The sequence below is a fragment of the Agelaius phoeniceus genome, chromosome 5, assembly GCF_051311805.1.
Source record: "Agelaius phoeniceus isolate bAgePho1 chromosome 5, bAgePho1.hap1, whole genome shotgun sequence".
NCBI classification, from domain to species: Eukaryota; Metazoa; Chordata; class Aves; order Passeriformes; family Icteridae; genus Agelaius; species Agelaius phoeniceus.
In genome coordinates, this window is record NC_135269.1 from 43945134 (window position 1) to 43959534 (window position 14401).

At 37.9% G+C, this 14401-nt stretch overlaps 1 protein-coding gene across 2 annotated transcripts in view; it reads left to right on the top strand.

Moving 5' to 3' along the window:
* NELL2 (neural EGFL like 2) overlaps positions 1–14401 on the top strand; it is a 134607-nt gene that overhangs the window by 51929 nt on the left and 68277 nt on the right. For both annotated transcript variants that reach the window (XM_077178886.1, XM_054631332.2), the window contains exons 10-12: positions 2009–2100; positions 4861–4963; positions 7944–8072. In XM_077178886.1, coding sequence (XP_077035001.1) covers positions 2009–2100; positions 4861–4963; positions 7944–8072 — 324 coding nt within the window. The remainder of the gene's footprint in view (positions 1–2008; positions 2101–4860; positions 4964–7943; positions 8073–14401) is intronic.

Below are 14401 nucleotides of genomic sequence, written 5' to 3' on the forward strand. Positions count from 1 at the left end.
TTGGCTTCAGGAGCATATTTTCTTCTAAGATAGAATGACAGTGATTTTGATGTCTTCTGTCTTTTCTGTGAACAGTCATAGTCTTCCTGTTGGAACATGAGGATGTGTTAAATTAACAGTTCATTGCCATTGTGTTATCCTCAGGCAATGCTGCACTGTATTTTTTCCTGTCACATTTAGTTGTTCTTAGAAACTGAAATGTATGGGACAAGGGAAAGGGCTTAATATTTTGAATATTTCAGTTTAGTGTCATAGCATGTAATGCATAGGAGGTGATATGTATGACTGGGTGATTGTCTTGTCTAGCCTAGATTCAAAATCTGCTAGTTTGTGGTAAAGATTTTTATAGAATAATTTAATATACTTCCTTCTAGGAGAAGGAAGTCTGGGGAGAAGGGGAGAGGAAGGAGACACAGTATTGAGTTTTTATGAGTCTTTGTGAGTCACACACTCTGCATGTAGTGGGTTGACCCTGGCTGGACTCCAGGCACCTCCCAAGGCCGCTCTCCCACTCCCCTCCATAGCTGTATAGGAAAGAGAAAATGTAACAAAAGATTAGTGAGTTGAGATAAGGCCTGGGAGAGCACTTTGGATGCTTATATCACACAGGATAATATATATTTTATCATGTAATTATAACCAATATTTTTGATTTTCAAAAAACCCATTTTTGTTGCTATACTCATCACTTATTTTTCATCATCAGTTCCAAAACTTCAATTTTTTCATGCTGATGAAGCAGTAAGAAAGAGCTGCAAGTTAAAAAACAAAAGTAAAGAAGAAATGAAAATAGCAGAAATAATGCTAATTAATATAGGTCATTCAAAGTAAAAAATGAATAAAACAAGAAGTCTTGTACTTTTAGATATTTTAAAATTGTCTAAAAAATGCAGTCTATTTAAACATAATAGAGAAATCCTTCTGTGAAAGTATAATTGATTTGCATCTTCAAATCAATGGTTAGCAAATTAGACCCCTAACTATGTAATCTGGAACTTGAAAGTTGTAACCTATTCCTGTTATTTCATGATTATGCTAACTTGATGAGCCTTGACTGTGTCCTAAGCAACAGAGACAGACATCTGATTTTCTGTACCTAGCAGTTATGTTACTCAGCCTTTATACTTTGCATAATGTAATTGCAGTAATGGACCCATTAAAAAAAAAAAAGGCAAGACAGTTTGCTGTGAAGATGTTTTATGTAAGTCTTAAATACTGAATAGGAGTTTTAGTGAGCAATCCAGTACGAGCTGTGTCAGCATGCTGCTGTAAAACCTGGTGCTGCTGGGGTGCAGGAATGGCACCAAGGCCATGCTATGACAAACACCAATCTTGGTGACATCCGTCTGTCATTTGATCATTGGAGACTTGATCCTGTTTTTGTTGGGGGATAAGAAAAAGACAGTCACAAAAATAGTTACTGTACAATAAAATTCATATACTTTAATATGCCTTAGCAGTAATGATAAAGAATGGGGACATTGAAGATACAAATCCATAATATTTAAATAACATAATGTGTGGGGTGAGGAAACATCAAAGGACTGTGATAACAAATAAACATGTGGCTTCAGTGATCACCCTTCATCATGCAACATTCCTCTCAAGAAACTAATTATATATTAATGCCACTGCCTCTGCTCTCACACTCCATTTTCCTGTGCAGCCGTGAGCTGTGTTAAAGGCAGTCACCTTTCTTGTTGTCACCTGAGACATGTCTCTTCTGCCTTCTCAGTAGCTATCTCTACTCCATATTGCTTCAACATCTTTCACCTTTCTACTTACATGTGCCTTTGGGGACTTTGTGGGGACTTATTCTCCTCTAAATTTTTTTCTTATGATATCCTAGAGTTGTGTAGATGGGTTTAGAATATTCTTGCAGCTGAATCAGTCTTTTTATTCTGAAATGCAATTCTCTTCAAGAAAATATATCTATTCTATAAGCAGCATGCCAACATGTTTATACAAAAATCATTGTGTTGTTTTGTTTTGTTTTTTCTCTCTGAAGCGGTGTGTGTATTTGAAGGCAGAACCTACTTTGAAGGACAAAGAGAAACTGTGTATTCAGGCTCAGGGGACTGTGTTCTTTTTGAGTGCAAGGTAAGAATACTCTTGATGGAATAAAAATTCTTGCATGTTAGAAATATCAAAGTCACGCTTTTGAAATATAGGTAGGTCTACCTTAGGAAGTGACAGAAAAGGCATCCAATAGGTCCTGTGTTTATGTTGTCTGAGTTCCACGTCAAATTTTTGCAAATAAATTTATTTTGTATACCTGTGAGCTTTGATGATACAGCTTGACAATCAGGCAGCATTCTTTCTTCCCTAGGTATCGTCCCCACCGTCAGTAATGAAACATCAACAGCTTACCTTATGTTTCCATCTGCGGTGTTATTGTTCAAAATTATGTGCTCAGGGGTAAGAGATACACAGATGTAATGGGGGCATAGTTTGGAATTCAGGATCATTCTTCAGAGGAAAAGCTAGGGGGAAAAGAAGAAAAAGAGCTGGTACACCAGGTATCTGGTATTTCTAGTGATGGAAATGGGATAGGCTTGGTGTTTTTATTTGTAAACAGAATATACCTGATGCTGAGTCAGTCTTGCCCTGCTGCATGAATACAGCTGCTCTTCAGGGCAAAAATATACTTTAAGGGTAAAATATACCTCAGGGACAGCTGTGGGTTAAGAATTACACAAACTGCTGCAGTGAGTTGTGTGTTGTCTCTCTAGAGGAGGGATGGGGGAAAATCCTGTCTGTTTAGAGAGCTGCAGGCTGTGGGCTGGAGTTGAAAACCTGAACACACATTTCTCAGCAGAGAAAAAGAGGCGAGCAATTTTCCTCTCCCTTCTCATCATGCAGCAGCCTATCAGACCAGTTTCTGGAAATCTCAAACATTTTCATACAGTTGTTAAAAAGTGTATCTTACAAAGAAGAACTGGGAATTCTTTTCTAACTGCTGTTGATTTTAATCCTTATGAGCTTAATTGCTGCAGTAGGGCCTTTCACATCCTTTTGAGAATGGCAAGAAGAAGCTGACCAGAAATAATTTTGGATTCAGCTGTAGGCTTTTTTGGGGCTATGAGCTTGTATTTTCAACATGGCACCCAAGACATGAATTCTATGATTAGTCAATGGATATAATTAACAATGATCAAAAGTTATGTGACATTGCCTTGTATTCCTTGCAGCTGGCAATTGTGATACTGTATGAAAAAAAAATGCCTCTGTTGTCTGGGCTAGTCTGTGTTTTGTTGATTAGACTCGTTTTCTGGTAGGCTGCCTCACTGTCTTGGTAGAAATAGTAAGCAGCAACTTTGGCTTGGATTGAAATGTTGCTTTTTCAAGGATTGAAGTATGCACAGTTTCTGCTGAACAGCCTCGTGAATGATAATTCAGAGAGCATAAAATCTGTAAACTTTGTTGGTCAGTTAGGAATTCATAGATGGGAATTATTTTATTTCTACCAGAGTTCTCATAAAAGGATATAATTAATGACTTCAGGTCAAGAGGTATTAATAGGAATGGCACAGGTACTGGTTTCATGCTTGAAAGATTATAATGATGTTATCAAGGCAATGTATGGAAATTTTTCATTTTGTCTGGATGTAATTAAAAGCCTCATGTTTTGTTTTGATTGGCTGCTGCAATTGTGTATGCTATAGGTGTGCACTTCTCTGTTTGAATATTATAAATAAGTGAATGAAAGATTATCTTCCAAATTAGAATTATAAAAGATTAAAATAAAATCCAGACTACCTTAATTGATGTTATTTCTATCAAAGGTTAATTTAGCTTATGGGATTGTTGGGTTTTGTTTGTTCTGGTGTACAGCACATGTCTGTCTGATTTGCTTTATTGTATTATAAGATTAGGGCTGGTCTCTCTGTCAAGATTGTTTAAGGTAAAGTTTGAGCAGTCATTTTGATATTGGCCATTGTGGACATGTTCATCTTTATATTTCATGCTTAAAGAGGATTTAAAATTAAATGCTAGACTAATAATAATAATAATAATGATACACACACATACAAGGGTAGATGCATTATTGTAGATGTTTTTCTTGCATGCAGAAATGCATAGTGCTGAGTTCATTGAAATCTTATTTTAACCACATCACTTATTTTATGGCAGATGCCTCTGAGGAACATGCTATTGTTTGCCTTATTTTCTTTCTTTGCCCCTATCATGACTAGAGTGCATCAAGACACATTCTTTATGGCCTGAGGGAGCCTAAAGGAGGTACACCCATGGTAGCCCGGTTGCTAAGGCAAGCATTTTGTGTGGCCATACTGCAGCAATTTCAGGTGACCTGCACTGAGTGCCTGAACATACTTGTGCACCTTCTTGTGGTGTTGTACACTTCCAGATGCCTAATAAAAACCTTACTTTCCTAATAGGGACTCAGTGCCAGTTTCTTTCAGTGTTACTGCCACTGAAAGCAGTGAGATCAGAGATGCTCAAGTTTGATTTTACTTGCTGTATATATAACAAGCTTCTTTTAGAGTATTCATTATGGGGACCCTTGACTCTGGAATCTGCTGCCTCAGTTTTTGAGAAATACTTGTAACTCTTACAGGCATAATGCTAAGAGAAACTTCTGAGACAAGTTACTTGACAGCTATGATAAGAGAAGAATGAGAGTTGTTGCCACACTTCTGCTTGCTTGAAAAGGTTTGAGTATAGGACAGTTCCTGATGCTTTTGTTGTGCTATGTTGTCCTCTCAAATGGTTTTTGAAGGTACCTGGAGTTTGGCCTAGGCTTGGCTTTGTGTACATTATAATGGTGAAACTCCACTAAAGTTACAACTTCCTTTATTTCCTATCTCGCAGTATTGATCAATTACCTCAATTTAACAGGACCACAAAATGCAGCGAATTCCAAAAGACATCTGTCCAGCTTTGAACTGCCCAGAATCTCAACAGATCCCCTTATCCCACAGTTGCTGCAAAGTCTGTAAAGGTAAGGTAGTAGCAGGATATATATAAGCTCAGTGTAATTTTTCATTCTTATAGATTGCAAATGGATTTTTTTTTTCTGATAATTTTGAATAAGACACTCCTATGCATGATGATCACTGTAGATCTTGGGAAGCTGAATAGGTAACAACTGCACTGTGACATCTGAAAGTTGTTTGTAAAATGTTTAGTAATGTAAATTCTGTGAAACAAGTTTTTGTGTTTTATTCCAGCCAAAAATGGGTGGAGAGTCTAAGAAATCATGTATATAATTACTGATTTTTCTTCCCTTCACCCACTCCAGTGTCCAAATGAAATAGACTGGAGAAATATTCATGTTTCCCAGCATCTTTCTGGGGTGCTTTGAGATATCTCTTTCAGAGGACCATTTGTGCTAAGCAGTTGTTCAAGTACTTGGGTAACCTGTTCACCTCTCTAGGGTTGTAGTCTACATCTATAAGCAGAAACTCTGGGAAATATTTTTGTCTGCTGTGCACCTTTGTGTGCTACACCCAGTCTGATCCTTACCAAAGGAGAGTGATGTAGGAAGTGCTCTGAGTCCTTGGCCCACCCTTTTGATCTGGACTAACACTGGTATCTTCAAAGCTATTAGCATTTGCATCTTCAAGTGGCTACATCTGTTTCTTCTATAACTAAATAAGATAAATTGAAACCTGGCATGAAGGAATGTGTTAGGCTCTTGGCCTGATTTTAGGTATACATCAGCAAAGATTGCAGCTATGGCTATTTCTGTGCTACTCAGCGCAAACATGAAGAACATGATTAATGACATCAAGCAGAAGGATAAGGAAGTAGAAGAAGTTAAGAGAAGACAGGTCTTCAAGTCTGTCACAGTCCAAAAGGATTTTTTTAATGATAATTTTCTATAAAATCTTCAGTAGCTTAGAGAAAAGGAGTCTATGTTTCTTATGGCTGGTATAGCTAGAAAATTTTAATATATGTTGGTTGAGTGCTTTCTGAATAGTTTCAATCCTCCCTGAGCTATGCTAGCTTGGCTTCTCATGAGGCGAGGAGCTTATTCTTTAAATGAGAAGCTGCTGTAGGCTATTATTCAGTAGCATGCATTTTGTTTATTAATGCAGCTGCTATATGAATGTTGAGAATCTTAATAATAATCAGTATGAAAGCCCTCATACTTTCTGGATGACATGTATCTTCATAGTTAATGTCAAAATCTGATGCAATCCAATACAATCCAGAAATAAGCCTCTTGCTTTTCCATGAACTCAGGATTCAGTGAGGAGGGCAGCAAAAAGGCAAAAAGGAGATGTTGCCATGGCCAGAGGCTGCTCCTGACGCACCTGCTGCTGCTGTCGTCAAGGAGTATTGCAGACCCTCTGGCACAATTAAACTGTAGAATGTTTTGCTCCATAATGTTCTGTGTTAGATCCCATCACTGTGGTGGCTGTGGTGGATGATGATGTCTGGGTAGCATTACCTAAGCATGCCTTTGGTTTAGAGGAACAACTCGCAGCAGGAGGAAGAAAAGCATTGGCCTGTCATATCACAGTAGGTCTGTGATTGTTCCTGTCATAACCATGTCACTCGGTCTCAGTACTAAAACATTTTGTCTTTATGGGATCTTCTGCTTCCTTTTCTTCTTCGGCTTCATTCCTGTTGTTTTACACTGTTCCTGAGCTGTTTAGGTGCAAAAGACTTCTTTGACCTGACCTCCAAGCATCTCTGCTGCCACTGTCCTGCTTGGGGTCCTTGTTTAACTAAGCTTCTGTGAGGTTAGGGTTAGAAGCTCTTTCACAGCAAAATATGAAGCAGAAACCAGGTGGAATGATAACACTAATAATCTTTTCTGCCAAAAATATTTTTTTGCTATTTTGCAAGAGGCTTGTGTTGCAGCCTGATGCCAGCTTGCATTCTGGAGCTGTTGCTGTTACACCAGTCCTTGTCCCCTGAGCTTAGCCTATACTCCCAAGGTCTCCTGTGGTCTTCAGAGAAGAAAGTAATTATTGGAAAACACTGCTGCTGCTTGATCAATTAATGCTTCAGTGAAAGAAGGAAACTTGAAACAAATAAAATTAATGAGAAAACAGGGAAGGAGACAAGCTCTACACCTTTATCTACAGATCTGGAAACTGTGAAAGCTTCAAGTCAGTTTCTAGAACCAGTTCATGTTGTTCAACAGCGTTAAATCATTAGATTTCATGAGAGCAAACAGAAGAAATTTAAAAAGAAACCTACTGAGTTGAAAGGTTCAATCTAAATTTTCCTGCCTGGAAAAGAACTTCATAATCTTAAAAATGTATAATTAAGGTACAATGTAAAATGGCCACACTCAGGAAAAAAAGAAAAGAAAAAAAATAAGAAAATAGGAAACAGGGATGGCTAACAGGTGAGATTTAAAAATAAAATTCTCTGTAATGGAAAGAATGATGTAATAAGGAAAGAGTATTCAGTTAGTGGAGGAAGGGAAGAGATAAGAGCAAAGCAAAACAAGTCAATGTTAATCAAAGACTTTTGGTTAAATATAGAAGGATTTTGCAAATACACCTGGGAACTAAAAGTGCTAAAAGTAATATCACTAGTAAATGAGATGCTGAATGTCTAAGCTGTTAAGGTCTTTTATAAATGTGCAAACAAACAAACACACAAAAAAAGAAAATGACAAGAACTATATAATTAAGACATGTCCTGTGAAAGTAATTAACAATGACAAGGAGACAGTAAGGGGATTTGAGCAAGCCTCCTATCCAGCTGCTTCAGATCAGTGCTATAACCTGAAATTGAATTGAAGACCTAGAGACAGTCCGCTCTGGTGGCCTTTACTACTGCTCTCATCCATTTCATGCTTGGTACAATTTATTTTTCTGTATCTCACAGACAATAGAAAGGTATTCTTTGACCTAACTGAGAAAAAGAGCCGAGAAAAAGATTGCACTGTCTTTGACAGGTATGTTTTGTAATCCCTGGATTCTTTTTAACCCTCAATCATGCTTGTTTCTGTACAGGCCATGACTTTTGCACTGAAGGACATAACTGCATGGAGCATTCTGTGTGCCGGAACCTGGAGGACAGAGCTGTCTGTAGCTGCCGGGACGGCTTCCGAGCCCTTCGAGAGGACAATGCCTACTGTGAAGGTGATGCCCTGTGCACAGGCTTGGCACTTCTCTGTAAATTACTGTGGGATGAGTCCATTGATTCATAAGCTGTCAAAGGGATTGACATATTCAATACAGTGAATTAGATGTTGATCAGTTAAAATAATCTCTTCAAATAAGTTCATTAAAAGAAAACTAAAAAAATCTGATCAGCATGGAGGTAAGCACTTAATATGGCTGAGATCTTGAATTAGAAACGTGCTTCCATAGGAGAGTTTTCCTTTGTTTTCCAAGGTATTCAGATACTTAGGCAATCTAAATTCAACCATTTGAAAAACTTACTAGTGTGACATTTAGTTTCTGTTCTGAGTGCTGCATGTTCCTATTTTCTCTCCTCAGGAAGCAAGAAATGCTATAGATTCTAGTATTGTTAATCACATTGTTAATCTTTACTGAGTAAAGATTCATTATTTGTGTTGCTCTATTGTTATCAGGAAGCAACAAGCTACTTAATCAGAAGAGAAATTTAATCAGTACAGAAACATTGTGTTTCTGTACAATGTAGCATCATCAGATGAAAGGAACTCATCCGCACTCCAGCAGTGAAAGCCAAAGTCCTCTGCAGAGTCTCCCAGTGTTGGTGCTAACTGTTGCTCTGCCTCATGAAAACCCTGATTCTGTAAACACAATACCAGCGTGCTGTCAGGCCCTTCTCACCATAAAGCTTAAGTGTTGGCAGCAGAATGGGCTTTGACTAGTAAGCAGTTCTGTTCAGATTAAATTGAAAGTCAAGCATTTATGAGGAGATGTAGTTTAAGGTAGTCTGCAGTCCCACCTAATACCTGCATTATTCTCTGGTGATGCACAATAAATGGGATAAATTGAGGCCTTTTAAGATTGTTCCTTTGGCTGAACTCTGCTGAAGTTAATGCCCAGTGCTTGCTTGAGTTAGTAGCTGCATTAACGTCAGTGGGGATGCTCATTTGTAGACTTACATTTGAGAATTTGTGGCTGTTTTTGGGAAAGGAGCATATAATTAAGGCAGCTTTATATACATCTCTACTTATTTTTTATGGTAAGCCTTCTGATGTAAGCTGATTTTGAGAAGCAGAACTAAAAATCTTCCAGAACCAAATCCCTTGCCCCCCATCATGTTCCAGGAGGTATCTGACACCAGGACCTGCTGTGTAACTTGTAGCATCAATTGCTTTTTATACCAGAGTCCCTGGAGACTGCTGTGGTTTAGGCTGTGGATCTGTGTTCCTGGGAACTCATCAGCCATTCCCTGTTTTAGGGAGTCACTGGAGCAATGGAGTTTTGGTGAATTTAGGGGCTTTAAGAGGTTTTTTTACGTGCAGCTCTATTGTTACTCTGCCAAATGAAAGCAAAAAAACAAATTGCACTTTCTTGGTGATCTCCATGTCTCTCACATTAGAGTTTGTTGTTTTGTGTGTAACTTGCCAGGCATGCCATAAGCAAAAAAAGAAAAGAAACTTTTTAATCAGCATTGAGGGTGAAATGTTTGATGAGGGCACAGTAGATTATCATATGTGAGGCTGATGCATTCTTATTATAAGAGGATTTACCAGTTTGTGCAGTACCTGATTTCAATATGATGATCTTTTGAGAAGATTTCTTGACCCAATTGTTTCTGTATGGGAAAATGACATTGGTTCTGGGTGGTAATTATGAATCTGCTTAACTTCTTTCAGAGAACATGCATAAGTGAATAAAAGATTGGGACATGTTATTTACATAAAAATAATAATTTTGCTTATTACAGGTATAGGCATTAAATTGTAACCTAAAAACGTTCCTGGTCCAGGAACACTTGCCCATGTTGAAGGTGATGGGAGTAAGTTACATTAGGAAGATGTGCCCACATGAGCAAAGCTCAGGAGTTGGCTCACTTCCCTAGAGGTTCTCCCTGCCAGAGGTGAAGCTGCCTCAACAGGCAAACCATCCTGGCTTTGCTTCTGGTTCTGTTCTGTAGCTGTGGTGTTGGCGCCACACTTGAGCCATGCACAGTTGGTGCTGGGGTCCAGACCTGCCCTTGACTGCCCATCCCTGAATGACTGTGGGGTTGTGTGCTGGAAGGATGGGAGATAAGGCCACAAATCAAAACTTCAGGATTGTTTTATGGAAGGAGCAGGGGACTGAAATACCCATGTTTCTTCAGAGTTGTGCTTTTATTATTGTATCCCTTTTTCAGTTCAAGTGTCTCTTTGAGCAGGGGATTTTATTTCTGGAGAGAGACTCTTACTTTATATACTAAACTAACAAACAGCAAAAGGCACAATGGCAGTAGTGTAACACCAAGTCTTTTCAGAGTCCTGGGCCTCATCTTGAAAGGCTGAAATGTCCCAACCTCCCTTTCTCAGTGGATACCCTTTCTTCACTCTGCTATTATTCGGTGTTTAATTGCAAGCAGTGCCAGGTATAGAACTGTAGAGTTAACACAAAGCCTTTCATAGAAGGCTTTTTGTAATGCCTAGAGCCCACAGATCTTTCTGTGTTTGCACTGCACAAACTTCAGATATACTGCAAAATTGGATGTCATTGGTTCTGTGTTAGAGCCAAGTTTCACTAAATACAATCCTGATTTGTGCTCTAGCACTATCAAAATGGAAAGAATAAACAGAAGTAATGATGCTCCCATTTGCAGAACTACTCCTTAAGGAGAAAAACAAAAATAAAAACCTCAAAACTGGTTTCAGTGTGGGTCTGAAAAAGCTGCATAAATTTCACCTGAATGATGGAAGAGTTTGGCTTCTGTCCTAGAATGAACCAGTGCTTTTCCAAAGCTGTGTGCTGTCTCTAGATACTTCTATGGTGTTGTTATATTATAATAATATTTGTTAATATTTACATCCCATTTAGCTTTCCTTCAGAGTACTGCATAAAGCAGTACTTAAAGAATTGGTATTTCTTAATTTACATGCTGGAAGCCTTATTCCAAATACTTTTAAATCTATTTTCTGCCTCAGGCTATTATGCAGTTTGAGATACTTTGTGAGCAGGTTGTGTATGGATTATGCTCTGCTGCCCAGGTGTAGGTGCTTTTAATACAGCATCCTACCTAACAATAATAGCTTACTAAAACAGGTGTTCTGGTAAAGTGTAATTAGTTTTTCTGAAGCTACATGTGCAGTACTCTCAAATTGAAGATTACCCTCTGGAATATATTTCAAATAATTTTCAATACCCCCTGCTTTTATGATGGTGGAGTTATGCTGAAAAGGCTTTTCAGGATAAAGGTTGTGACTCTTGGCTGCCAAGGTAATCTGATGCATCTAGAGGAGCATATTTCAACTATCTCTCTGCAAAATATGGTTTCAGTTCAGAAGTACTGCCAAGGATTGCTGATTAAATAGAGGACAGAGGAAGCTTGAGAAAGAAGACAAGAAAATACAATAATTTTTGTGGAGACCAAGACAGAACATGACCTGAGAAAACTGCATTACTTCTTTACCAAGAGGATTTTGCCTGATGCAGAGGCTACTTTACATCGCATATTTATCTTGGCTGTGATAGAGTTAAATTTCCTCACAGCAGCCTGTGTGGTGCTGTGGTTTAGGTTTGTGATGCCATTGTCAGTAGTGAAAACAGGAGTACAGTGTTGCTGTTTCTCAGAGATTGGTCAAGCATCAGTCTGCTGGTGGTAGCTGGAGAGTGGTTACCTTTGAGTCCTTTTTTTTTCCTATCCCCTTCAGTTATTTTATGATATCAAAAATATTTCATTTATATCAACTCATGAGTGTTTTCTCACTTTCACTCTTTTTGCTAATCCCTCCATCCCACTGAGGGGTTGAGCAAGAAAGGAACTGCTGGGTGCCAAATTGTTGACCAGGGTCAGCCCTCTACATGTGACAAATTTATGTTATGGGTGTGTGGACATGATGTTTATTTTTTGATATTTGGAAATTTAGTTGTACTATTTACACAGTATACAACATAGTTAACTTAAAACGATTTTTTGTGAAACAATTTTCAATTTATATTCTAATTTATTCTTTCTCCTCACTAACTCTTCTAGTTTCTCTGCTGTTGTCATGTTTGTCCCAGTTTCAAGTGTAGCAGATGAAATTAGACCAAAGACTGAATGACTTTGTCTGGATTTGAGAATTACATCAGCTTCACTGATGATTGTCCCTTGAGGGGAGATGGTTTTCAGTTGAGAAATATGCTTTTGAATAAGCTGGCTTGATCTGAATCATTGCCAGTGGAGGGAAGTAAGCAGTCTTAGAGGAGAAATTGCCTCGTTCCAGAGATTTCTGGAGCACGTCAGAAAGACACTTGGTTAGACCTTATCAGGTGTCCCTTAGCTCACAGTTGTATGTTACTATTCTGTTTGGAAAGATTTACTAATTTATCCCTGTGTATGCTTAAAAATACTATTAACCCTCTTCCCCAAAAATAGGAATATTTCACTTCTTCACTTACTTAATTAGTACAATCTGTTGTTAATCTTCTTGTTAATCTTGTTGGTTTTAACTACTGGATTACAAAAATAAAGTACATTTTCAAAATTAATTTGACTTCCACAGATTGTAGTGAAGAGAAGATTCCTACAAAGGATAAGTAGTTACAATCAAATTGCAGTAGGATATGTGTTGCATCATATTGGCCAAGAAGAGTTATAAAGAACATACTTTTTCTTAAATTAAGTGTAATATTGGGAGAGTGTAAGCAAGAGACTTCCATAATAGAGATAACCCTCAAAGTATTATAATATATTCTATCAAGTCTTCTGGGTCTTTAATAGACAGTACTGAGCTATTTGATAGCTTTGCTGTCTTCATGGTATGCACCATTTTTTTTGAGTAAGAGTCCTACTTAAAAGCTCTGCAGTACTGTCAGCTTTGTGAACCTGGGACTTGTGAACCTGGGACTCACACTTCCCTCTTCTGAGAAAAAGTATTTTTTGGAAGTGAAAAGTGTCAATAGTATCACATGTAGATAAGAAATAAAGATTTCCATCTCCATCAGCTGGCAGTTTGTTTGAGTCACTACCTAGTCATTTTGAGTGGGGTTGGGAAACCAATCAAGCAGAAAGAAAAACTTTCACTCTAGGAGGGAGGAATTTTATTTCCAAATTTCTATAAAAAACTAATTAAATTGTATTAATATTAAAATGAAATGTTAATATTAAATAGCATTAATGTATTATCAATTATTAATATTTTTCTCATCAAAAGCACTGTCATCTTATTTCCATCATTATGTTAGTGAGAAATCTTAATATGTGGAATTAGAAAAGCAGTTTTAATGTGTCAGTGTGGTGGAGTGGGACCAATCCTTCTTGTCTGATATAGCCTTAGTTAAGGAAAATAGTAAAGTTTATTCCTAACTTAAAGTGCAGAAGCAGTATCCCTGACGCCAGTTCATAGACTGTGGTTCCCACCGAGGTACAGATTGTGTCATCACTTGTAGCAGTGAGATAATTAATGCAGAAGTAAACAAAATCAAGTAACACTGAATACATCCTAAAATTTGTACATATACAAACTATGTTTGGAATGATTCTATCATCCAGCCATAGCCAGGGTTGAGAAAGATGTTACTACAATTAAGAAAAAAACAAGCAGCTGAAACTAATCATATGAAGGGAGCTTCTTGAAAACTTTTTTAAACTCTGCTACTACTATCTGGTAAGGAGAGGTTTTATTGCCCTGAGAGCAGCCCTTTTCCACTTGCAATATAAACATATGATGTGATTTGTCTTCAGATGAGAAGGTGAGAGTTTCCATACAAATTAAGTAGATCTGCAAGCAAAAGAGAAAAGAAAATAAAGCCTTAGTTTTGTTCTTGTTTTACTTTCGGTTCAGTTTTCACTGTTAGCTGGGAGGTGACTACTGAAAAAATTAGGTGTTTTGACTATGTGAAAAGTACCCACAGCCAAATGGTCGGGTTTCTTTTGTAACTTTTAAAACTTCAGTCTAAAAGTGCAACATTTCTCAGTCTAAAAGTGCAACAATACATAAAGGCTGGATTCCCAAGAGTTGTAAAAAGGACAGAGAAATGCCTTACGTTAGGGCAAACTGAATTTAAAACAAACGTTCTTTCATGAAGAGTGCAGAGCAATAGCAGCCACAGTGTTTGTATCTGTTCTGGTACCTGTAACTAGTTTGGCACAGTTTGAGGGACGGCTGAGTTGTGGTATCAGCACTTTTCTGTAGAAGAGGCAGTGATCTACCAGGTAGCTCACAAGAATATGCTGCATGGTTTAGACCCAAAGACAGTTTAACCCACTCATGGGGGCCTTACCACTGCTCACAGGTGCTGTCTTTGCTGTCTTCCAAGAGGGAGCTTTAAAGTACATTGCTTCAGTACAATCTGTGCCTTGTCTTCCTGAGAAGAACCCAATA